This window comes from Protopterus annectens, chromosome 4.part0 (assembly GCF_019279795.1).
Source record: "Protopterus annectens isolate FY-2018-M chromosome 4.part0, PAN1.0, whole genome shotgun sequence".
Lineage (NCBI taxonomy): Eukaryota > Metazoa > Chordata > Ceratodontiformes > Protopteridae > Protopterus > Protopterus annectens.
Window position 1 is genome coordinate 626,993,759 of NC_056733.1, and position 26,469 is coordinate 627,020,227.

Sequence of the window (26,469 nt, forward strand, 5' to 3'; positions counted from 1 at the left end):
GTCAATGCCACTGTCTCCAACCCATATAACATAGCTGGTCTCACTACCCTCTTATAGACCTTCCCCTTTCATTCTTACTGGTACTAGTCTGTCACAAATCACTCCTGACACTTCTCCACCCACTCCATCCTGCCTGTATTCTCTTCTTCACCTCTCTTCCACACTCACCATTACTCTGAACTGTTGATCCCAAGTATTTAAACTCATCCACCTTCGCCACCTCTACTCCCTGCATCCTCAATTCCTCTATCTTCCCTCTCATTCACACACATATATTCTTAGTCCTGCTGACCTTCATTCCTCTTCTCTCTAGAGCACATCTCCACCTCTCCAGGGTCTCCTCCACCTGTTACCTACTCACACTACAGATGTCATCTGCCAACATCATAGTCCATGGGGACTCCTGTCTGGTCTCGTCTGTCAATCTGTCCATCACCATTGAAAATAAGAAAGGGCTCAGAGCTGATCCTTGATGTAATCCCACCTCCACCTGAAACGCACCCATCACTCCCACTGCAGACCTCACCGCTGTCACACTACCCTCATACATATCCTGTACCACTCTTACATACTTCTCTGACACTCCTGACTTCCTCATACAATACCACAACTCCTCTCTAGGCACCCTGTCATATGCTTTCTCTAAATCCACAAAGACACAATGCAACTCCTTCTGACATTCTCTGTACTTCTCCATCACAGCAAACATCGCATCTGTAGTGCTCTTTCCTGGCATGAAACCATACTGCTCATCACTAATCATCACCTCTCTTCTTAACCTAGCTTCCACTACTCTTTCCCACAACTTCATGCTGTGACTGATCAATTTAATCCCTTGTAGTTACTACAGCTCTGCACATCACCCTTATTCTTAAAAATTGGTACCATAACACTTTCTTCATTCCTCAGGCATCCTCTCACTTTCCAAGATTTCATTAAACAATCTAGTTAAAAACTCCACTGCCATTTCACCTAAACACCTCCATGCTTCCACAGGTATGTCATCTAGACCAACAGCCTTTCCATTCTTCATCCTCTTCATAGCTATCCTTACATCCTCCTTGCTAATCCACTGCACTTCATGATTCACTATCCGCACATCATCCAACCTTCTCTCCCTCTCATTCTCTTCATTCATCAGCCCCTCAAAGTACTCTTTCCATCTGCTCAACACACTCTCCTTGCTTGTGAGTACGCTTCCCTCATTATCCTTTATCACCCTTACCTGCTGCACATCTTTACTAGCTCAGTCCCTTTGTCTAGCCAATCGGTACAGGTCCTTTTCTCCCTCACTGGCCTGTGCATCCCCAGTGGCTGGGTTGTTTTCTGTCTCAATAGGTTTCAATATACACCTGCCTTAAGCCTATTCCAGTTGCTTTTTCTGTTGTTACTTTCATCACCACAATCCTAACTTTAGCCTAACTTTAGTAAGTCACTTTCTTTCAGCTTTTTCTCTTTAGCTTCATCTTTTTACAACCTAATATTTTCCATTACAGCCTCGACTGCTGTCAGCTACATTTGTGTTCTTCCCTTTTACTCAACACATTTTTCAACTGCAGTTGTTGCAGTGTTTCGGACCTTTACCCACAATTTGCTCAAGTCAGAATCCTACCATCCCAGAGTGCTTCAGCCACTCTCTCACCCAAATGGCAACTGGAGTCCCAAAAATTAGTGTTTATTTGTGGGCGACCCTTTCACCTTGGCTCATGTGGTGAAACAACTGTTGATATGGTCACTGTTTCAAAGAGAGGTTTTTAAACCCCGCTGCCACTTACCTTCAGGCTTTTACATTAAGACATGCAAAAGCCTTTTATTTGGAAAGTCTTCCTAGAGTTTAGTAAATCCCTCCTGATCGAGAGCCTCTGTCCTCTCATTGTCCTTTCCATCCTGGATACTGGGATGACAAGTTCACTTATGACAGACATATCCTTCCCACCATCATTACCCTTTCTTTCAACTCTGTGCTGCCACCCTTTCTTTAAACTCGGCAGTACTGCTTCAAGTCATCTAATAAAAAACTAGATAACAGAGCTCTCTCATCCCTTCTTCTTTCCACTCAAATGACTGCTGATGCACTTGCTGGTTTAGTTTCCCTCACTATATAGGGCCCACTCATTCTGTCCCATTTTATTGAGTTGGTTCCCCCATGGATGGGCATTACAAAAGCATGAATTTGATATTATGATCGTTAGCCTTTTATGGTACGATTAGTAGTGAGAATGCATGATTAAATCAATGCAGGATTATTCAAAAGTTTTGCATTTTAGTTATAAAATGAGACAAATATTTCTTGCAATACTGCAGATCTGTGACCTTTAACTGTACTCTGTCACCATGTCATAAAAGAGGAAATACTTCTGTTGAACATTTTATTTATGACAGAATGTACTGCAAATATAGGGAAGTTAAAAAAGGTAGTGGGTGGCAAAATATATTTTATTCTGATGCCCCAGACAAGTCAGGAAATCAAATGTTATTTTAATTAATATCAAGATGGAAATCACAAGATTCCAAAAAGTACTACCTGAAACTATCACTGCATTTCAGACTTCCAAGATGGTAGCACACTGATCAACAGCTTAATTTTAGCATTCCCAGTGTGAAAAAAACTGGAAATAAAGGTCAGTGGCACTGTCAGCTTTAGTAAAATTCAGTTACTGGTTAGACTGACTGGATGTCAGCAAATAAGAAATGTAGACAATCAGCAAATCAATGAAATAAGGTGAAGAGAAAATACACTGGCTGGGAAGAATCCTGCAGCTGTAGAGCAAAAATCAGTTCAAGCTTCTGCTTTGGTACAATGACTTCCAGTAATTTACAGGGAAAAAAAATTAAATGTACTCGGATTATGAACATAAATGAAACCCTGATGGAGTATAATCAACTCAAGTAACAAAAGGATGGAAAAAATAGAAGATTTAACTAGCTATTCAGACAAACTGATACTGATGAAACTACAAAAAAAAAAAATTCAGAGAATGGAATTAAAGGAGACTTCTCAAGCAGAGTTGCGTCCAAAATGGTAGAGTTAAAAGATGGAACATGCAGAGAAAACCATAGATCTTCTGCTGTACTACAAAAACTGGAAGAACAAATTGTATTAATTTTATGAAAGCACAAATGAGCAACTGGACTGGTATTCCAAAGCAGGATCTGATAAATGAAAGGGCACTTTGAGTGTATTGTCCACACCTCGCCATGAGAAATCTTCTAAGACCTGTATTAATATGGCTTCAAAGTATGCAAAAAAGTCCAGAAAGTTTAGGAGCTTTACTTGGAAGTGTTTCTATAGGTATTTTTTATACCCAAGCAGGGTACCAAGCAAATATTGGGGGGGTGTTACAGAATGAGGTAACTGGAGGTATACATATTATGAGTGTATTGAGTTGGCAGACTTTAAAAACACCATGCAGAGTACTCTGATAGAAATACAGGATAAGCAAATGGCTGTAAATAAGGAAATTAATTTGAGTTGGACACAGGATCTGACTTGCATGGACATAGTAAGGCCTCAAGTTTAATTCTGCTGGCTGCCAAAATAATGCACATCATAACACACAAAAACAGAAAATGGAAATCAAAGTCTTAACCAGCTGTATTTGAAATACTGACTATAAAAAAGATAAACGTACTAGAAATGGGTTATTTAGTAAAGGTAGGACAAATTACATAGAAATAAAAGGAGGGAGCAAACTACACAGAAATAAGTGGAAATTGTGGGAACAATACATGCAGAATAATGTTCAAGTGGAGGAGGAGTGAAGTTTAACAGAAGGCAGGAATTCAACAGTTTATATAATGTTGAACTTATGACAGTAGAAAAGAAAAGAGATATGATATAATGTATGTAAAGGGAAAAAAATAATATGTATTTTCTTTTCTGTTCATGTATATGTCATTACAGTAACTGATAATTTAATAAAAGTATGAGATAGATGCTTAGTTAAGTCATATCTGCTATCACAGTTTTTGTAGACAGCTGATCTTCCTTCATTTCTTACTTGCTATCAGGACTTGAGTTTTCAGTAACCAGTACTTGGAATTTATTGACTGATGCATTGGTATTAAAGTTGCCAGTATGATCTTGATTGAATTAATTTTGTTTAAATCAGGACTGCCTTGACCAAGCAGTACTATGCTACCCCCAGAAAAGAAGGTTCCTTGGTATGGTGTGCAAGATACCGGAGCTGTTGATTTTCATAAGCAAACGATTTCTTGATTTAACTGCCGTTAGCTGCAGCTTGGTGTGTTGTCTCCTTCTTCCACCTATACCGTACCATTTAACCTCAGTACTTAAATAAAAACCTGACACAAATTGGTGTCAGAAATTGGATACTGATCGATACAGGAAGAATGACATGCCCACTATTTCTATTTGGGGGAAAGAAAGAAGATTAAAAAATGCATTTGATAAGAGTACTAAGTTGCCCACAGCTGATCTGTGAGATTCTATAGTAAACATGTTAAGTGAAGTGTCTCCTTTAAAAGCCTTAGCAGATTTAAAATTAGAAAAGGAAAACTGTTAAAGCTGGGCCATATGCACATGGCTGACTGTTTTAACAACATTTAGATCACACAGTTAATGAGCTTGCACAGCAAGTTAGTACACCAAAAAAAAAAAAAAGCTTCTACTTCAACATTGTCTACACACACGTCTTAATAAATGGTAAAACAATTTATTGAGAAAGCAGAAAACAGACTACTTTGCTCATCAGTCAGAATGATTCAACAGCATAAGCAAAGAAAACACAAAGGACTACAAAAATCCTTCTCAAGCTACAGTACATAAACTAATTTGTAGACCAGATTTTGATTTAGACTCAAGTGGGATGATGGCAATTGTCATTCATTATGTAATAAGAGTATAAAGTGTGTGCTATTTTGCTATGTAAACCAACAGCAGAGACACCTTGTGATAAAGGGTGATGAGGCTAAAAATGAGACTCCATCATAAAAGTGGACAGAAATGCTGATATATAACCAAACAGGACTTTCAAATCTTATCCAAACTTATAAGCAGATACCAGGAAAATAGTTGCAACTAAGTTCATTGGGTCTGGGACTTTGGAGGTAATGGAATACAACTGAACAGGGAGGAAATGCACAAACGTGCATGGATGAAGTTCCACCCACACTTGAAACAGACTATTAATGCAGTAGAGCAACACAGCCTGATAGTTCAAAACAATGGGGTAAAAAAAAAAAAACTAGAAAAAACAGCTTTTGAAAATTGTGTACCCGTGTGGGTCATGGTCGAAATATTTCTGCTAGGCATTGATATTTTGAAAGAACCGTCAAAACCGCAGCACAGCAGGATCTACAGTGCAGCTCTGTGAATGCAGTCAAAGCTGTAGCACACTATGAAGCTATACAGGAACTGATTTATATCTCAGTCGCTAAGACAACTGTAAAACCGAAAAATATAAACTCCCTGGAGGGCCATGCAGAAACATCAGAGATGATGCAAAAACTGTTGCACCTGGGCAAAATAGAACCTGCTAGGAGTATGTTCAGTGATCCTCTGTCAGTGAAAAAGACTTCAGTTGTTTTATATGCCATGGACAAGAAATCAACAACATTTAATGGACTACATGTGGTAAGATAATCTAATAGTTGTAAAATAGTGAAAGGTGTGTGTTACTAAATGCATAAAAGGATAGTAAACAAAGCAAACTAATTCATATTGTAAAACTGCTCATTTAACCAGATCCGAATTTCGGCAGGTAATAGTGTTGCTTACACAGCTCTCTAACTCAGTTAAAGAAAGCAACGTTAACTCCGGCGGCAGAATTGCTGCTAACCAGGAACAGGAATTTGGTGCGAGCAGAACTGAAAGGTCTTTTTCACAGGAACCACATTTCTCCAGTGTTTCGGAGCAGCAGCCTAGTAATGTGCATAGAAAGGGCTTTCCATCCCAGCAACATTTGGGTTCAACTACAACGGAGAACACGCAGAGATCGTTTAACTTCGATGTTTGGTCCAACAAAGAGTTTACTTTTTCAGCAGGTACTGTTAACAACAATGTTTCAACTGGTAACAAGATTGACTCTGATTTTTCAGTGTTTAGTGACAAATTATACTCTTTTAAAGCAGCAAAAATGGAAATAGACTATTTGCAGGAATGCATTAGAGTCAAGAGGGTACCTAGAGGTCTTCGGATTAACAAATTTCCCAACAATGCAGTTGCAGGCTCAGAACTCCACAAAGACATTTCTGAGTTGTTTGATAATACGGGACTTGATATGTTACACTTGATGGTTAAATATTATGAAAAGAAAGCTGACATCCTGCTAGAAGAACTTAATATGCTTAATGGCTCCATTAACACTGATATTTCCTTTTCAAGAATTAAAAAAAGACTATAATAATGTTTTTTATGAAGTTGATCAGTACGGTTTTAAAATTATGGAAAGAAAAGTTAAAAAATTGGAGAGAGATTTAAATGACTACAAGAATGGGATAGCCCACTGTTATACAACTAAACCAAAATGGTCTACTAAGTACATGAGTAACAATGGGGGGACTGCATCTTTTCAGAATCAAAATGATGACATTCCACTGGTTGAAACTTTAAGGCGTAGTGAACGTCTAGCCCAAAAGCATACTAATATTAATAGCATAAATAACAATACCCCTAAAAATGATGACAATCAGGTTTTTTACTTTCCCCAACGCAGGCAAGGGAACAGAACACAGTTCCAGAACCATCAAGCGTGGGGGAAACAGCGCAGATGATGGTGCAGTTAAATAATAACATTTTAGCTGAAACACATTGTTCCCCATGTTCGGTTAAAACTAAAAATAACTTCACAATTTATAACTTTACAGAGAGTCCGATTCATGATACACACTTTGAGTTGTTCACAAAGGGTTTCCATTTTGTTCCCTCCAAATCCATGGATACCACCAAAACCATTTTAGAACTTAAACTGTTTATAAGACAGTTAAACTTGGACATTTTTTTCAAGGGTAAGAACTCTTCAAGAGACTTAGTAAGTCAAGTACTTTCAACCCTCCCCTACACCCTGTCATTAAAATTTTTGATGACCTGGTTGAGGCTGATATAAGAAATTTACCTAGGAAAGGTAGTAAATCACAGAACTCACCCCAGTGTTGCCATGTTCTCATTAAACAACTCAGGGATGAACAGATACGTGTAATGAAACCTGACAAAGGGGGTGGAGTGGTTTTAATGTATAGGAATGAATATGAAGAAACAATTCATAATACACTCCAGGATACGGAACAATACAGCACTCTCTCATTAAATGAGTTGAATATTGCATATGCTAGGATTAAACACCTTTTATATGACATGTTGTTACAGGGTGTAATCAACGAAAAACTTTACAATTTTCTAATAGTAAGTAAACCCCTTACACCAGTAATTTTTGGAATTCCCAAGGTCCACAAAGGGTTACAGCCTCTGAAGTTTAGACCCATTGTTGCGGGTGCAGGTAGCATCACAGAACCCTTGGGCAAGTTTGTTGATTCAACACTTAAAAAGACCATAGCATCAATGGAACATATTTGTAAGGACTCTTGGGAATTCCTGAAAAATATTAAAAAAGAATACTTTTTTAAAAACAGACTTTTTAGTCACAATTGACGTAATAGAGTTATTTCCTAGCATTCTACACGATATTGGTATACAGTGGTTCAATGAAATTTTAGCAAAATTTTCAAATTTTAATAACAATACAATTAATTTATTATCAGATTTTATGGACATTATTTTATGTAACAATTTTATTTATTTCAATGGGGAGTTTTTTAAACAAAACAAAGGGGTGGCCATGGGTTCACCATGTGCGTCTGCATATGCAAACATAGTCCTCTTTCACTGGGAAAATGAGTTTGTATTCACATCACAATGGAAAAATAATATCCTACACTATCAGAGGTATTTGGACGACATTTGCATTTTATGGGAAGGTAGTAGACAAAACCTTGAAGCATTCCTGCACTACATTAATGAGACCACAAATTTTTTGAATTTCACATCTAATGTTAGTGAGAACGTGATGAACTACTTAGATGTAGTATTATTTAAGAACACTGAGTTACAAATGTTTGAGTCTTCGGTGTTTAGAAAATCTACCTTCTCCAATGCATATCTACATTTTAGCAGTGCTCACCCCTTCTCTCAGAAGAAAGGTATTTTGAAAGGTCAATTCATTAGGGCTTCTAGAATGTGTAATACTGACAAGAAGTTCTTTGATGAAGCTCAAATGTTGACCAAACTATTCTCAGAGAGGGGTTATCCAACATCATTAATAGAAGAAATGTATCAGGAAGTGCTTAAGAAAAGAATTGACCTATACAGTCCCTTGTTAGGTACTGTATCAGAATCAGTTCCCAAATCTAACTTGTTACCTGACGACAAAAACAACATCCCCACTTCCCAAACTGTTTTCAGCTGTACTTTTAACAATGACACTAACAAAATAAAAAATTCAGTTAGTAAATATTGGTCCATCTTAACTACAAATGAGGACACAAAGAAGTGGCTACCTGAAAAACCTGTTTTTGTCAATGCAAGAAATACCAACTTGAAAAACATGTTTGAAAGGCATCTACCACCACGACCTTTGAACAAGTGTGGTGTAACAGGTACCCATAAGTGTAACTGTTGTAAACAATGTCCATACATTATGGACACTAATGTTTTTTACATTAAGTCTAGAAAATTTACTTTGAAATCAACAGGATATTGTAATTGCGGCTCCAAGGGTATTATATATTTAGGAGTTTGTCAAGAATGTGAGAGCTTTTACGTAGGTAAATCAGAGAGGACGCTGCGTAAAAGGATTTACGAACATCTTTATGACATTCGCAAAAAGAAAGAGACAAATGCATTTTTTAAGCATCTCACAAGTTGCCCCAAGATGACATTAAAATTTTTCGTAATTGAACAAGTTCCTCTAAATCCTAGAGGAGGAGACTGGGAGACTTCGATAGACTTTAAGGAGTTGAATTGGCAGTTGAGATTAAATGCATCTAAACCTCCGGGTTTAAATGAAGCCATCAGTATTACCAGTCTCCTGAAATTAAGAAAGGCAAAGCTGTAAATAGGATTATGTATTTTGACACAAAACAAGTTTATATTAACTTTATACTGATTTAATTCATAAAGCATTGGCATTATTCAATAGGTTTAACATGAATTACAAGTAGCTTGCAAAGTTAGTTTTCACAGTGATAACACCTTACTGTTTTCAAGTGTTATGACTAGGTTTTTGTAGTACAGTGAAATTTTAGCTTTGACTTCCCATTGTTAACAAGTTAATTTACCTTCTTTGTATAGGATCACTTTAAATGGTGTCCATTTAGACGTTGCACATGCACTTTCTTGCTTCCCATACAAAAATATTTATTAATTTTTAAACATCTAATGTCCTACATTTTTAGCATTTTCAAAAGTTTATTATATCCAATACACACATACAATTCATTCACATATTTAATATTTCACAAAATTTATTTTCAATACATTTTTGCATAATATTTATATTACGCAAATTATTAATTAATTTGCATATCCATACATTTCTTATTATTATACTTTGATCTTACATTTTTATGGACTACTTGCAGTCCTGTAGATGTATTAAACCAGTCTCTTCCATGATGTAAAATAACTGAAACTTATAAAATGCATCATACTATATGGGATTTGGTTATATAATGCAACATATTCCTAATATTGAGTTTGTATGCACTACGGCACTTTAACATTTATATTTTTATTTATGTATTTATTATGTTGTACTAGTGTTTAGTAGTTGTTTTTACAAAGCAAATGTGTAACATTCATGCACATCGCGATACACCCAATATTAAATGATCCATTTATGCATCTAGTTTAATATTAAGAATTTTCAAAGGTTCATTAATTCAGAACTCATTGATTTGTTTCAGATTTTAAGAAAACAATTTTAACAATTGAATCACAAAAAGCATATTGCATTTTAATACATTGTTTCGTGCTTCATTTCTTGAATTAATTCCACTGTATGCATTGATTCCACTCACCGAAGAATATCTGCAACTGTATGTTGCTTTAAATAGGACTTGAAATATGCAGTATTTTCTATTTGAACTACTTAATCCAATTTATTCAATTATATTTAATTGCATAATTGAAATTGATGCTTGTTTATAAGCACACAGCCTTCTACTTGTGTTTTATCTTGAAAAAGCCAGTCACAGTTACGGGTGAACGCGCTTTATTTATTTTGGTTTTTACTTGGATTTACACTGTGATTTTATCCTGTTTGTCTGTTCGTGCAACTTTAGTTTGTTTGGCATCGCAATAAAAGAACTTGTTCACCACATTGGGAAGAATCTTTTATCCCGTTGAGAAGAGTTTATTGGAATTCAGTGCCTCTGCATATTTTTTCTTTGCTGTTTGGGACTTAGTTCGTGTTTTCACTTGTGTTTAAAACCGAAAAATATAAACTCCCTGGAGGGCCATGCAGAAACATCAGAGATGATGCAAAAACTGTTGCACCTGGGCAAAATAGAACCTGCTAGGAGTATGTTCAGTGATCCTCTGTCAGTGAAAAAGACTTCAGTTGTTTTATATGCCATGGACAAGAAATAAACAACATTTAATGGACTACATGTGGTAAGATAATCTAATAGTTGTAAAATAGTGAAAGGTGTGCGTTACTAAATGCATAAAAGGATAGTAAACAAAGCAAACTAATTCATATTGTAAAACTGCTCATTTAAAATGTTAGCCACTACACCAAGGACAATAAACGTATAGGAGTTACTAAAGGGTGCAGACCAAAATGCCTTACAAAAATCAGTTAGATAGCATTTAAATAAATTGAGCATTGCAAATGTTATCTAATCATGATCAAAAGTAAAACAAAGAGAAGCTCATGGTGTTGTAACTCAAATACCAAAGTGCAGATTGTTAATCATACCAATACTTTCTTGCAGACTACAAAAATATCCATAACTGAAAGTGAAAGTTAATGTCAACTGTATGTCACTGAGCCAATATTGAGCGATTCCATACATTAAAATGGATAGCTCTGATTAAGACTGACTTTCAGCAATTCACTCAAAGATAAACTATATTACAACTGGAAAACAAGACTGAGATATGACCACCAAACTGTGAATGCAATAATTAAAAATAAAGGTACAGTTATCAAGATTGCTTATGATATTCAAGAAACAACCTCATGAATAAAATGTTAATGTCATTGTATCATTTATTACTTGTAACCGTTTAATTTTTCCTGCATTTTGTCTTGTTTGAATTTTAGCATGTTTAAAAGATACCATTTGTCGTTTCAAAATGCTCAGCTCCTTTTAAATTCAAGTCCAAGATGAGTTAACCGAATTGAGGGGTTGGATGTACAGAGCCCACACCTTCCATTATGTTTGTTGGCTTATTACATAAAATAATTAGTAACCATGTTTAAATAATCAGCAACAAAACCCAAAGGATCCACCACAGCAGAGTATAGGTAAAATCTTTAATAACTACGATAAACGCTTTAGAGTAATCCAACTCTCTTTCAAATCCAAGTAAAAAAACAAAGGAAAAAAAAAATAAACCATTTAAAAACCACATTCAACCAATAAAAATGCAATACAGCACACACCCTCTAGAGGGATCAATTCAATTTCCAGGGCCTACACCCTCTAAGAACAGGCTTCAGTGGGAAAACACCATTAAGCCCAGACACAATCTGCCTGCAGATCTGCAATCCAGTTTACTTCAACCTGTTCTGTCTGGAGGGAAATATCACCCCCTCTTCTGGTTAGAGCACATAACTGCAGAACCATAAATTTAAAAGTACATCCCAAATTCTTCTTCACATGCTGTGCCAGTGCATTATGCTCACCACCAGTCCTTATTATCTCTGCAATGTTGTAGGACCCTCTCCTTCAACATTCTATTGGTTTTGCAAACATAAAATGAATCACAATCCTGGCACTGTGCTAAATAAACCAGGTTCCTGGTAGTACAGTTGGCAAAACCTTTCAGACAACACACACGTCCAGTAACAGGATGTTGAACTTTATTAGATCCTTCTATAAACACACAGCCTTTAGTGTCCACACAGAAATGTTCCTATTAGCTGTATTCCCAAACCATACTGCCCAGTAGTATATTCCATAGTGTCTTTACAGAGCAGTTTCTTTAGATTAAACGCATTCCTGAACCCAAAGACAGGAGCCGAACCTACAACCTCCTTAATGCCATCATCAGACTGTAGAATCTTTCAATTCTCATGTATAATGCTCTTAATTTTGTTCACATCACTATTGTAATAGTCAACCTTGGGCACCCTCTATTATTTCACAATGTCCATATGCCCTCTAGTCTGAGAGGCTAATTCAGGAGTAGGACTTCCAACTCCACCACCATCAAACCAAGGTCTTGAAAAGGTCTGCCTCCACACATGACGTTCCCTGTTTGTCATCCTTAGGGCTCCCTGTGAGTAACCTCTTTCTTCAAAGCATGACAGCAGACACTCAGTCTCTCTATCATACACATCATCTTGGATGCACATTCTGGAGGCACTCATAATTTGCCTTTTCATTACTTTGTTAAAAACATGTTGGGAGTGCATACTCCCCCCCCCCCCCACCCCTCTCCAAGTAGGTGTTCTTCCAGCAATCTTTTCTTTAAGTCCTGGGTCTGCAGAAACCCTCGTGCATCCATAAATAACTCCACATCAAGGAAGGCTATTGAGGTGGTGGAATAGTTGAAAGAAAAGGTCAAATAACTAGTGTTCTGCTGTAAATAAGCCACAAAATCCGCCAGCTGTTCTGACTCTTTCCAAACAATAAAGAGGTCATCAACAAACCTCTTGTAGAAATAGATTACATTTCTCCAGGTATTATGGGGACCAAGGACACAGCATTCTCCCTCTGCACCAGTACCAAGTTGGCGCAAGTGTTGGCGCATGTTGCCCGCATGGCTACACACCATTTCTGCATTAATACTTCATACCAAACATGAACACACTGTTTTGCAGAATAAGTTCAAGAAAACTGCAGACCTGTGTAGTCTCATCAGGACCACATGCATTTTTCCTGGTCAAAAAGTCACTAACTGCTTTAATCCCCACATTGTTGGGCATAACAGTAAATAAACTATTAACATCAAGCTTAACCAAGATCAAATGGCCAAGTGGCTGTTGATCAGACATTTTTGAGTACAAGTCAGAAAATGGGGTTGTCCTTTAATACCACTGGTGCAAACTCCAATGCAGGTGTTAGATACCTCTCAACCCATACTGAAATACACTCAGTCACCCAGCCTCTGCCAGAGACTATCAGCCTCAATGGTGGATCCATTCTATTTCTATGCACCTTCGGTCTTTGATCATGGGTAAAACAGGATCCGTTGTCTGATCAGCAGCCATTTGGACATTCCATCTTGGTTACGCTTTATGTTAATAGTTGATTTACGGTTATACCAAACAATGTGGGGATTAAAGCAGTTAGTGACTTTTTGACTGGGAAGAATGTATGTGGTCCTGAGGAGACTGCACAGGCATGCAGTTTTCTTGAGCTTATTCTGCTTAACAATGTGTTCATGTTTGGTATGAAGTATTATTTGCAGAAATGGCGTGTAGCCATGGGGACAGCATGCGCCACCACTTACGCCAACTTGGGTGTTGGCACAGTGGGAGGAGTGCTGTGTCCTTGGTCCCCATAATACCTGGAGAAATTTCATCTATTTCTACAAGAGGTTTGCTGAGGACCTCTATTGTTTGGAAGGGGTCAGAAGAACAGTTGGCAGATTTTGTGGCTTATTTACAACAGAAAACTAGTTATTTGAACTTTTCTTTTAACTATTCCACCACCTCAATAGCCTTCCTTGATGTGGAGTTATTTATGGATGTACAAGGGTTTCTGCAGACCAGGATTTATAGAAAAGATTGCTGGAAGAACACCTACTTGGAGAGGGGAAGTATGCACTCCCAACATGTTTTTAACAACGTTATGAAAGGGCCAATTATGTGTGCCTCCAGACTGTGCACCCAAGATGATGTGTATGATAGACCGACTGAGTTTTCGCTGTCATGCTTTGAAGAAAGATGTTACTCACAGGGAGCCATAAGGATGACAAACAGGGAACGTCATGTGTGGAGGCAGACCTCTTCAAGACCTTGGTTAGGTGGTGGAGCTGGAAGTCCTACTCCTGAATTAGCCTCTCTGACTAGCGGGCATATGGGCATTGTGAATAATAGAGGGAACCCAAGCTTGACTATTGGTTACAATAGTGATGTGAACAACATTAAGATAATTATACATGAGAATTAGAAGATTCTACAGGTCGGATGATTGCATTAAGGAGGTTGTAGGTTCGGCTCCTGTCTTTGGGTTCAGGAATGCACCTAATCTAAAGAGACTGCTCTGTAAAGACTCTATGGTTCATAGGTTAGTACTAAGCTAACTACCCTTGCAAGCCATTTTAAACCTAGCCAATTATCCCTTGCGAGACTCAAACCTTGCCCCTTGTGTTTGTAAGGCAAACACCTTAACCATTAGGCCACCTGGGGCAGTATGGTTTGGGAATACAATGAATAGGAACATTTCCGTATGGACATTGTAAAGGCTGTGTCTTTATAGACGGGTCTAATAAATCTCAACATCCTGTTACTGGACGTGTGTATTGTCTGAAAGGTTTTGCCAACTGTACTACCAGGAACCTGGTTTATTTAGTGAAGTGCCAGGATTGTGATTCATTTTATGTTGGCAAAACCAATAGAATGTTGAAGTAGAGGGTCCTACAACATTGCAGAGATAGGACTGGTGGTGAGCACAATGCACTGGCACAGCATGTTAAGAAGAATTTGGGACATACTTTTAAATTTATGGTCCTGCAGTTATGTGCTCTAACCAGGACAGGGGGTGATTTCCCTCCAAACAGAACAGGTTGAAGTAAACTGGATTGCAGATCTGCAGGCAGATAGAGTGTCTGGGCTTAATAGTGTTTAACCACTGAAGCTTGTTCTTAGAGGGCTTAGACCCTGGAAACTGAATTGATTGGTCCCTCTAGAGGGTGTGTGTTGTATTGCTTGGATTTGAAAGAGTTGGATTACTTGAAACTGATTATCCTGGTTATTAAAAATTATTTTACCTATACTCTGCCATGGTGGATGCTTTGAGTTTTGTTGCTGCTGTATTTGTTGCTTACCAATTTTGTCCTTCGGTTCTGCCATTCTGGTTTTGTTTGTTTGTATGTTTTAATAATCCTGCACTGATTAATCAGAGTCCTATATTTTATAACTAAAATGCAAAAGACAAATATTTCTTGCAAAGATGAAAATCTGTGAGCTTTTAATCTAGTCTGTATATCAAGTGAATGTGTTATAAAAAATAGTAGTGTTGTGTCTCTGTTTAAGAAAGAATGTACTGTGAAAACAAGCAAGTTAAACAGGCAATGAAAGGCAAAAATATAAAGGTTTTGTTTTGATGTTCCAGACAAGTCAGCAAATCAAATGCTATGTTAGTTGATGTCAAGTTGTCTGTCACAAGATTACACCAAGTACTGGCTCAAACTATAATTTTCTTTCCAATAAACATCTTTATTAAATCACATATGATGCAAGTAATCTTACATTTATGCAAATGAAAAACAAACACTGACACTACTTTAGCTGCAAACATTATACATCAGATACCATTGAATCAACTGTAATTGCAAACACTGTACATCACTTATCTATCCAGTCACTGTCAGTTAAGCATCATATGACTCATTCAAATCTTACCTCTTAAACCTTGTTCCTTCTCTGCATATATTGTTCCCACAATTCCCATTTTATGTAGTTTGTTCTGTCACTTTTCTACAGATCCAATTTCCAGTTGTTTTATCTCTTACTATATTCACTCCTAGTAAAGTTGGTGTAGACTTTGGATTTCCATTTTCTAGTAACTGGTTTTCTGGCAACTACCATAATTAGACTCAGCAAGGCTTTACTGTGTCTAGGCAATTCTGTATCATAGCTCAAAAACACCATCTCCCCAGTCAATCCAATCCACTCACCTGGCATCTCCAATGGAGCAGTTTGCAGGGAATCCATGAAGTCTGACAGCTCATCATACTCCAAAAAAAAAAAAATGTTACCAGCCACCTCTTTCTTGCCCATCACATCTCCAACATTCGCTATCCACCTGAGGAAAAATTCTTTGGAGTTTACTTGGAGTATAAAAATACCTATGTAAACACTTCCAGGCAAAGATCCTAAATCTTTCAGACTTTATTACATATTTGGGAAATATACATATACCCCCCCCCTGTCTCTTTGTGAGCTGCTTATCCAGTCTCTCTTCCCAATCCTTTCTAAGCTCCTCTGATTGATTCTTATAATTATCATGCAATATTTTATATGCTCTACTAAATTATTCCTTTTTTAAATGGCAGCTTCAGTTCTAGATTCTATTAAAAGCTCTACCAGTGCTGGTCTTTCATTTAGGACCTCCATATTTTTTTCTCTTTCCTATACTCTGATATTAATCCTTGATAGAGAAGGCAATCTCTAACCTGCAGTCCAAATAAATTATTGGCCTCTTCCCATTCTATTACCTTTCCCTTTCTAGTTATTTGCTCCCAATGCCTTGGTTCCTTTGCCAGTTTTCTCCAATAAATTCCAGCCCCTTCTTGCCCATTATCTGTATCCCTAACCACAATCATTCCTATTGGCAGAATCTTCACTCACCATATTAACCAGACAACCTTAAGAATAGTCAGGAACAAAACAAACTTCAAACCAGAAGAGTTTAGAAATTCATTAAAAAGATGCAACTGGAAACCACTAATATCACTGTCACTAGATGAGGCCGTCAACTACAACTCAACCTCCCTACAAATATTAGACCATCACGCACCCGCTAGACACATTAGAACAAAGACCAACTATGACCCCTGGCTAAACAAGGAAACTAAAACTATCTTCAAAGACAGGGACAAAGCAAGGACAAACTACCACAAAAACAAATCCCAGTCAACAAAACAAACCCACTCAGAGCTTCATAACAAAGCCAAAAAATGCATTAAATTTGACAAAAATCAACTACTACCAAAATCTCAGAGAAAAACATCTCTACAACCCACAAAAACTTTGGGCCACTATAAACTGTACTAAAACCAGGAAAGACTACAACCCCCTACACCTAAAACAGTAAATAACTGAGAACATTCCCACACAATTCAATAAATTTTTCACTGAATCAGTACAAGCCCTTGCAAATACCCAAAGTATGAATAATAACCCTGACCTGCCACCCAAACAAAATAAAACTAACCCACATGATAATAGCACCAACTTTACCCTACATCCAACCTCAACCAAATCCATTTTAAAAAACTCCTCCAAAAGCATAAACCAACCACCCTGGCCACAGACAATCTACCAGCAGTGTTCCTACAGCTAGCTGCAGATGCCATAGCTTATCCCATAGCCATTCTAATTAAACACATCTATAACAGAGTGTAAAGTTCCTAACATATGGAAAATCTCTCACATTATACCATTACAAAAGGAAGGGAATTCATTAGAACTAAATAAGTAATGACCTATAGCTATTAGTCAGATTCTGGAACGAGTTAACACCCAACTTCTACTTCCTCCTAAAAACCTGCTATCTAAAAACCAACACGGTTTTAGGCCCTTCCACAGCACCACAACAGCACTAATGTCCTTCTCCAATATAGTTAACTACCACAGAAACAAAGGACAACTAGTTTCAGCCATTTTTCTAGACCGGTCTAAAGCCTTCCACATGGTCAACCATCATCTCAACACACTAGCCACCCTAAATATCAGCACACACTCTAACATGGTTTAAAAGCTACATATCAGGTAGTCAACAAGCAGTGAAATGGCACAACCAACTATCCTCTCCTCTGCCTGTTACCATAGGTGTCCTGTTACCATAGGTGTCCCTCAGGGCTCCATACTTGGCACTTGGCCCACTATGCTTCTCTCTATTTACCAACCAGCTCATCCTCCACACAATGCCTCAGTATTACAATACGCCAATGATACCACCCGGATTTGTGCAGCACAAACATTAGATAACCTACACTCCCTGACTCAACAGTCCTTCTCTCAAGCAGGGACGTGATTCACTAACTCTCAGCTAGTCCTGAATCCAAATAAAACAAAACTTCTCCTTTTCAACACGGGTAGATCCCATCCCCCATATGACACCTTCACCATCATATCCAGAAACAAAATAACAATCAGCCCTACCTCCCACACTAAATCCTTAGGGGTAGAAATAGATTTAAACCTTAAACAGGTCATTAATATAGCCCAAACTATCAAAAAGGTTCATAAAAAGCTCGGCCTCCTTTATCACAATAGAAATGTTCTTACTAAAACTAAAGCCACCATAGTCAGAACACATCTGCTGTCTACCCTCCTCTACACATCTCCAATACTTTCTAACCGCTGCAAAACCGACATACACAAGCTAGACACCTGCTGTAACAAGATTGCTAGATTTGCTATTGAAACCCCATGTAAGACTCATCACTGTGCAGCTCTCAAGCAACTGGGGTGGCTTGAGTCAAGTCAGCTACTGAAACTCAGCCAATTGTCATTTGCACATAAAATATACTACCAACCAACTAAAACTCCAGCTCTACAAAATTTAATTATACCTTAATTCCACCACTAGAACCTTAAGATCCAGCACCCAAAACCGCCTAGAAGTCAAACATAACAATGATGCAGGAAAATCTCTCTTTAGCTATTCCACAGCTAAAGCTTGGAACTCCTTACCTTACCACCTAACCTCCATGTGCTCCACTGCCCAATTCAAAAAACTTCTCAAAGCATACTATATGGATTCCTGGTTATGCTCCTGTGACTCCCCAGGATAAACATTGTTCAGCTACTCATCCTCCATCTAAACCTAATCTCAATCCAATTTCCATACAGCAAATAGTCCACCAAATATGTTTACTATAAACTGCACCACCTACCTGGATATATAATAAAAATGCTATACTTGTCAAATAACATTCAATGCTTCTATGTGAAGTATTATGCTGGCACTACCTACATATCAAACTATCTACTACCGTTCCTCATTGTGTTCCAATATGTGAAAATATCTGCAAAATGTTTCTCATTGTATTTTTGCTGTACGTCATCTTTTGTCAACTATTAATATATATCTATGCTATATAACCGGATGATTCATACTTTTTTGACCTGTGAAACTCTGTGTACTGTGTATTATGGAATTTGTACTTCTTTGACCTCTGTAGAACTGTCTAAAATGTATCTGGAGCTTTTCTCCCTGGGCCTCCGCTGCAGTCGGACTTTCCCAGTAAACAAATGTAAATAAAATGAATAAAATCTCTTTTCTCCATTCTCGTGCTGGTTTAGATCTTAAAATACTCCCTGCTGTTTTATGAATATAATACTCTGTATGGCTTTTTCTTGTTCTCCTTAAGAGTTGTTGTGTCGGGGTTAGGGGTCGCCACAGCGGAACTCCGGTCCGCTAATGATTAGCAGTAGATTTTTAAATCCCAATCTCTCCTTATTTCTTGAGCATCCCCCCCTGTATTACCCTCATCATTATAGTTTTCTGCTTGTGTTATGTACAAGTCCACCTTGTTCTATTGGAAAAAAATCAGCCTATCCTAATTGACCCTTGCCGTTTTCCCTTCCCACATAAAATCCTTCAACTTTTTTTTTTTTTTATTGCTATCCACAGCTTCTCCTCTGGTTGATAAAAATATGTCTTACTTTGCATAAGGCTAAAGGGACTAAAACATTTTAATCGCTTGTATCTTAGTAGCCATATCCATATAACAAAGCTTCCAATTTCTCAAATTTTGTATTATCTTCTGTTTAGTCTCTTCCGACATACCCTTAGCTGCTACAACAGAATACATTTCTAATCCATACTCCTAAATACTTCATTTTATCATGTCCCCATAAATATGGATATTATTGTACAAATTCTTGTGTGGGTACATAATTTACGGCTATTGTCTTTGTTTTAGCTTCATTGATTTGGCATGCAGAAAATATATGAAATTGCCTCAAAATGTTCCACAACACTGTAATGTCTCTTTCTGGTTTTGTCAGGTATAAAACAATACCATCTGCAAATAGAGCCAGCTTTTCTTGACTAGCATACCAATGTTATCCTTGAATTTCTAAGTCCCTTATTTTGTTTGCCAGTGGTTCTAAATATAATGCAAAATAACAAAGAGAAAGAGGACACCCCTTCTGGTTTCTCTACTCAAGCAGAAATTAGAGAGGGCCCCACCCACTTCAATTTTTACCTCCAATCCCTCATATATCCAACTAATTAACCTTATATTTCATTCAAGAAATGCAAATGCTTCCATTGCCCTGCTCATAAAGTCCCAGCTTACTCTGTCAAACGCTTTCTCTGCATCAAGACCCAACAGCAAAGGTATTTTCTTACATTCTGCTTCCCAATTGATCATCAATGTTCTGTTAATGTTGTCAAATGTTTGCCTCCCCTTCACAAAACCACAATGATCCATATCTATCAATTATGGGATTCCTTTTGTCATTCTTTTAGCCATTATAGACATGAACACATTATAATCATGGTTTAGTTTGGAAATGGGCCTGTATGAAGCCCGATCAGATGATCTTCACCCCCTTTAGTTTAACTTAGTTGAAACATGGCTCTCCAAACAACCAGCTCATCCTTAACCATAAAAAACAAAGCGGTTACTCTTCCTACCTAAAAAGTTCAACAATATTAAACCCTCCTTCTCCATACAGTCCCTTAGAAACACTCCCATTCAGGTAGAATCCAGTACTAAGCTCTTGGGCATAACCATCGATGATCAACTTAAATTTGATTTGCATGTTAATAACTGTATCAAAAGGACACATTCAAAACTAGGGCTCCTTTACCGTAACAAGAAATTCCTTACCTCTGAAGCCAAGATCACTCTCTCTTACCTAGCTTCTACCCAGTCTAATGTACAATTCTCAAATTCTCACAAATCTTAACTCAGCACTCCTGACCAAACTTGAATCTACCTACAAAAAGGTAGCTAGATTTGCTGCCCAACAAACCTACAAATCCTATCCCTGTCTCTCTCTAAAACACCTAAACTGGCTTGAGTTACCCCACCAGCTTCTCTCTCAGTTCCAGATCATCCATTCTATTCTATACCAGCCATCCTGCTACCCAGCACTATCCCCTCTCATATCTCATTATTATCCCTCCAGACCTCTCGAAGCTCTAACCTACTACAAATCTACAAACCCAAATCTGGACGAAACATGTACAGCCATCACCCCACTACTGCCTGGAATAGGCTCCCACTAGAAATCAGGACCCTTACGCATCCTAAGCATTTTAAGACAGCCACCAAAGAGCACTTTAAAAGTCACTGTTCGTGCCACTGCACTCTCCCTCCTTAACATCCCCTACTTATCATACCTTAATCTACTTGCTGCCCTTAACTCACTCTTCTCACTAGCGCTCTCTAATCTTCCTTGACTACTCTTTCTACTCTCTTCTAAAATCTGTTAAGCAAATTGCCTCAGAGAAACATTCTGTTGTAATTGTCTTGCCTTCATGCAACTACATTATGATAAAACTGGGCTTTTGTTAACCACTTACCCCAAAAACTATACTCATCTTAAGGACATATTTCTTTTTATACATCTTGAAATAGTTATGCTATACTCCCGATTATTGACACTGTATAACATTGTATTGCTACTTAATGCCTTGTAATAATCCTGTAACATTGCTGTTTAATGCCAAGTTATAATGAAAATTGTATATGTTGGAGCGTTTCTCCCCGGGCCTCCGGTGAAAAAGGGCTCTTCAGCTCAGACAATCCCAGTCAACAAAATGTAAAATAAATTACCATTACAACAGTCTTCTTCCTGGATGCTGGTACTTCTCTTAAATACTGTTAAACAACACCTTCCAGATCTTTATCAGTTTTTTCGCTCCTAGCTTACAAACCTACACAGCAATGCCATCTATTCATGGAGAATTTTCTGTAGATTGGTTATACATAGCCATTTTATCTCATCTCTTCCTATCCTAACCGTTAGTAATTGAGCCTCTTCTACCTCTAACCTTAGCATATTTAATTGTGCCATAAACACTTCCATTTGTACCTATTCTTGATTCCCATATTTCTCTGCTTTATACAAACTTTCATAACATTTTCAAAATATTTCTAATACTTCTACAGGATCTCGTTATCTTCTTTGCTATAGGCTCCCTAAGCTTGGTGACAGCCCTTTCCAATTTCTGCTGCCTGAACCATTGTGCTAAAATTTTTTGTGCTCTAGAATTATCATAAAAAAACAGTTGCTTCACAGCAGTCTTTCTAAACTTGTGCATTTTAATTGAGGTAAACCCTTATTTTCTGTTTAGCATTCTGCAGTTGCTCATTTTCATTTACATTACAGAAAGCATCATTTTCTTATATAATTATTACCATCTTTTATGTATAACTGCTTTTCTGTTAAATGTCTCATTCCAACTTTTATGTTACATGCATATACTGTTCAGCAGGTTGGTCTTTCATAATTTGAGCCTATGCCACATATTGCGCAACATTTTTTTTTTCTTTTAAAAGCCCTCGAGCAGAACAAACAACCCTCAACCCCCCACAAAAAAACTATTAACTTAACAGATACAGCTATGTACATGTTCAAATATGGAAGTTTTTGCTTCCTAATAAGAACACATGTTCTAAGTTGATAGCCACACAGACAGGCTAAAGTTAACCAAAAATAAAAATTAGTAATGCTAAGATGCATGGTACAGCCTGTGCTATTAGTAAGTTGATTTTGTCTATCTTTGTAGCTCTTCCAGCTGAGAAAACATGAAAGGTTTCAGTAAACACTTTCTCCAAGCCATTTCTCTTTATCAAATTGTCTTCTAGTGACATGCAAACCAGACAAAAAAATGCTAAGGGTACCTTGTTTACCAGAAAAAAAGCCTTATAATATTCTTTCATTTAGATGATTTGTAATAAACATGTTGTATTCAATATTCGTTTTCATTTAGATGATTTGTAATAAACATGTTGCTGGTAATGCCTAGGGTCTTAACCCAGTCATTCCACTATGCAAGCATGGGAAAATGGCTCAAACTATCATTGTGTGTCATTTATGACTTGCCTATAAAACTCATGGTAAATGCTTTGTTGACTGACCTTCCTCTTTTCCTTGCTTGCTATCAGGGCTTGAGTTTCCAGTAACCAGTGCCTTAATTTACTGATTGATCCATCAGGATTCAAGTTGCCAGCTTGATCCTAATTTGACTGACTGCTTGCTTGCTTGCTTGATTTAGAGACTGCCTTGGCCAAGAACTGCTATGCTATAAAGAGAAAAAATCCCTCAGTGTGGCGTGCAACATACTGGAGCTGAAATTCATTTTAGCAGAAGCTTGGTACGTCGTTTCTTTCTTCCATCTGTATCATAGTTTAATACTTCACTATTCTTTTTTCCTCTGTAACCTCTCATACTTCACTCTCTGACCATTCCCCAACATATGTTGACAACCACCCCTTAATTCCTTTCACCCTTTCCATTACTCTCTAGCCCTCTTCAGAAGCCAAAGTCCGTTATTCTTGTATTGTTTACCTCCTGTACTCCAGGCAGTATTTCAAATTTCCCATCTTTATCCAAGTACTCAGAACACTATAAAACACAGTTCTCTTATCCCCGCTTTCTTTCTAGTTCTTTCAACTACTATTCTCCCATAAGGGCCAGCTTCTTCAGTTAGAGTCCTGATGAAGTATGTTCTTCTTCCACCCTTGCTCCCAATTTAAAGCTACTGTCACACCGATGTACCCTTCTAATACAGATCATTAGAGCTGCCTCCTCTAGGACGAGTTTCAAGCTATGTCTGGTACAGAGGTTTAGCCTAGGTCATGTCTCCCGCAGTCTTCCACTGAAGTATACACCTTGCTCTTTCTGCACCTAAAGTCACTAACTGAACTCCATCATTCCTACCCAGTCATGTTGCCACTTACATAAACAGCATGTATGAAAATACTACTGTGCAACACAAGTTCCTTTCACTTACCTGCATCCCCCCCATGGCTTGACCATCTCCTAACAGGTAATCTTCACTTCCACATATTGTGGCATGTAAGTATCTCCTCTTAACCACTCCTGGGTACCAACGCAAGTACCTGGCCACTCAAATGACTCTTTACAATCACAAAGCTTTTACTCTTGCAAGTTCCTGCTCCATTTCTAGTGACTAGTAGCACATCTTTCCTGAAATTATAATGTCTCTCCTATGCTATGCTCCATCTAGACAACCTTTGCTAGCCCTCCACTCAGACACATTCTTGCTTCCTTCGTATGCCACCTAGACTCACTCCCAAGTGCCTCCTGTTCCAACAACCCTAATCTGCCAGCTAACCACACTTTCTCAACCCCAAGTTTACTCTCCATCATAGGTCACACTTGCTCCATCTTCTTTGGGTCTGCATTTTCTTCCCAGCTTACTTGGGCTTGACATGTTTTGATTTCTTTCATGGCTACTGACAGCACATTAGTCTTACCTCTCTTTCCAAGCACTTCCTGCTCAATAGCACTCCCTGAATCCAAATAACCTAACAACTATCTTTACCACTTCCAATACACCCAGCTATGAAGACTCAACCTTTGATCAATGGACGTCTGTTACAATGAACCAATTTGATGAGAATAGTTAAAGATGCACAAGGCACAGCCCTAGCATTATAACCAATTTAAGCAGGGAGCAGTGCAAACTGGTCTCAAATGTTATTTGACATGTTATGAAACATTTACCTGGAAAAGGAGATTAAGGTGGGAACAACGGCTTGCAATCGGTTCCATAGATCCCGGGCTATTGGGACTCCGGACACCATATTTAAATTTCAACATAGTGGATGTCACCTGTACAACAAAATTGCAGTATTAAATATTAAAATTAAATGCACAAAATAAATTATGATTGAAACATTAAACACACAAGAATGTCTTATTCACGGTTATCTTCAGCTTGCCATATTAAACAATTTCTCTTCATTCAGAATAGTATACCCCACAACCAGTCTTCACCAATACCTGAAGAGTTTCATTAGCATACCCCACAGCTATATACATTTTGTCAATTCTCATCCCCTCACCTCTATACTTCTAATATAGAAATTTTATGTTAGCCATATAGATTTCTCTGAACTTGCTTTACACCCCACCCAACTACAATATTAAAATTTTCAACTACCCATTTCCTTCCCTCACCTCCATTTATTTGAATCTCTTAGCATTAATCACTTGATTTATGACATATCAAACAAACCTACTAATACACCTCTTCAAATGGTCAATGTTCAACATCTTCCAATGACCAAGTGTCTTTTATACTATGATAGTTGCCACTACTTTCATATAAAAGTAATCCAATTAGTAAATGTGCAATTGGTAATGTATATTTATCCATGGTCTGTTTTAAAAATGTTTGTAATATGATGGAGCTTTTCTCTCCGGGCCTCCTTTTTGTCTAAACCAAGTAAACAAAAGTGAAATACAATAAACTAAATAAATACTTCCAGTTGTCAGTGTGTTTTATTTAACATGCTGCAGCTCACTGCGAGTCTAGGGAAGGATAGGATGGATACAACTCTTCATGCTGTTCGGGAACAGAGAAAGAATGCTGCCACTGGTTCTGCAGAGTCCAGCTATGGGAAGGAGGAAGGAACATACGGAAACTACCATCTTTAACAGAAGGCTGAGAGACCAGGCACTGCATCGACACCATTACAAAGAATGCAAAAGTTGCCAAATGCCTTATAAAAAACAAAATGGAAGAAAAAGGAAACACTGAGACAACACACATGGGAAAGCAATTTGCACTGGGCCTAGTCAACAACAGGAAATCTCCCCTCCCTCAACTGAATGTGATGATCTGGTTAGAGCACTTCAATGTTCACACTTTAAAGGAAAATTACCACTAAGTATTAAAGCCCACGGTTTACCATGAATGGTGCAAAATTTTTTTCAAGTTATAAAAATTAGTATGGATAGAAATAGGCAAGCACGCATTATAAAAAAAGTTCAAAGACTGCAAGTTGGAAGTTCCTTAAAGTATGATCTTGTTTGATTCAACAAAGCCTTTAAATGCATGTAGTCCTGATTAAATTTCTAGAGAAGCATAGAATAAAACCCACGCTGACCAGCACAGCTAAACGCACAGATATTTAATAGTATCCAGTAAAAAGTGTTAAAATGACAGGATTAGCATTTTCACACTCTAGGTGCTTCTTCAGATCTATTACAACAAAGATACGCTACAAATTTAAATAAAGACCAATGGGAAGACAGAGTCAATTAAAATCAATTAAACAATTTCCTTCCTTTCAAAGCAGGTCCTAAGGGAACACTTGCATTCAACCCCAGAGCTTTATCAGCCTGCAAAGTGGCTATCCATTTTATTTCTGCCACTCCCCTCTGATTTACT

At 37.7% G+C, this 26,469-nt stretch overlaps 1 protein-coding gene across 1 annotated transcript in view; it reads right to left on the reverse strand.

Moving 5' to 3' along the window:
* The window catches only part of CIT (citron rho-interacting serine/threonine kinase), a 3,433,971-nt gene that overhangs the window by 3,385,119 nt on the left and 22,383 nt on the right, over positions 1-26,469 (reverse strand). The window contains exon 2 of the mRNA XM_044069760.1: positions 24,798-24,905. Coding sequence (XP_043925695.1) covers positions 24,798-24,893 — 96 coding nt within the window. The 5' untranslated portion in view covers positions 24,894-24,905. The remainder of the gene's footprint in view (positions 1-24,797; positions 24,906-26,469) is intronic.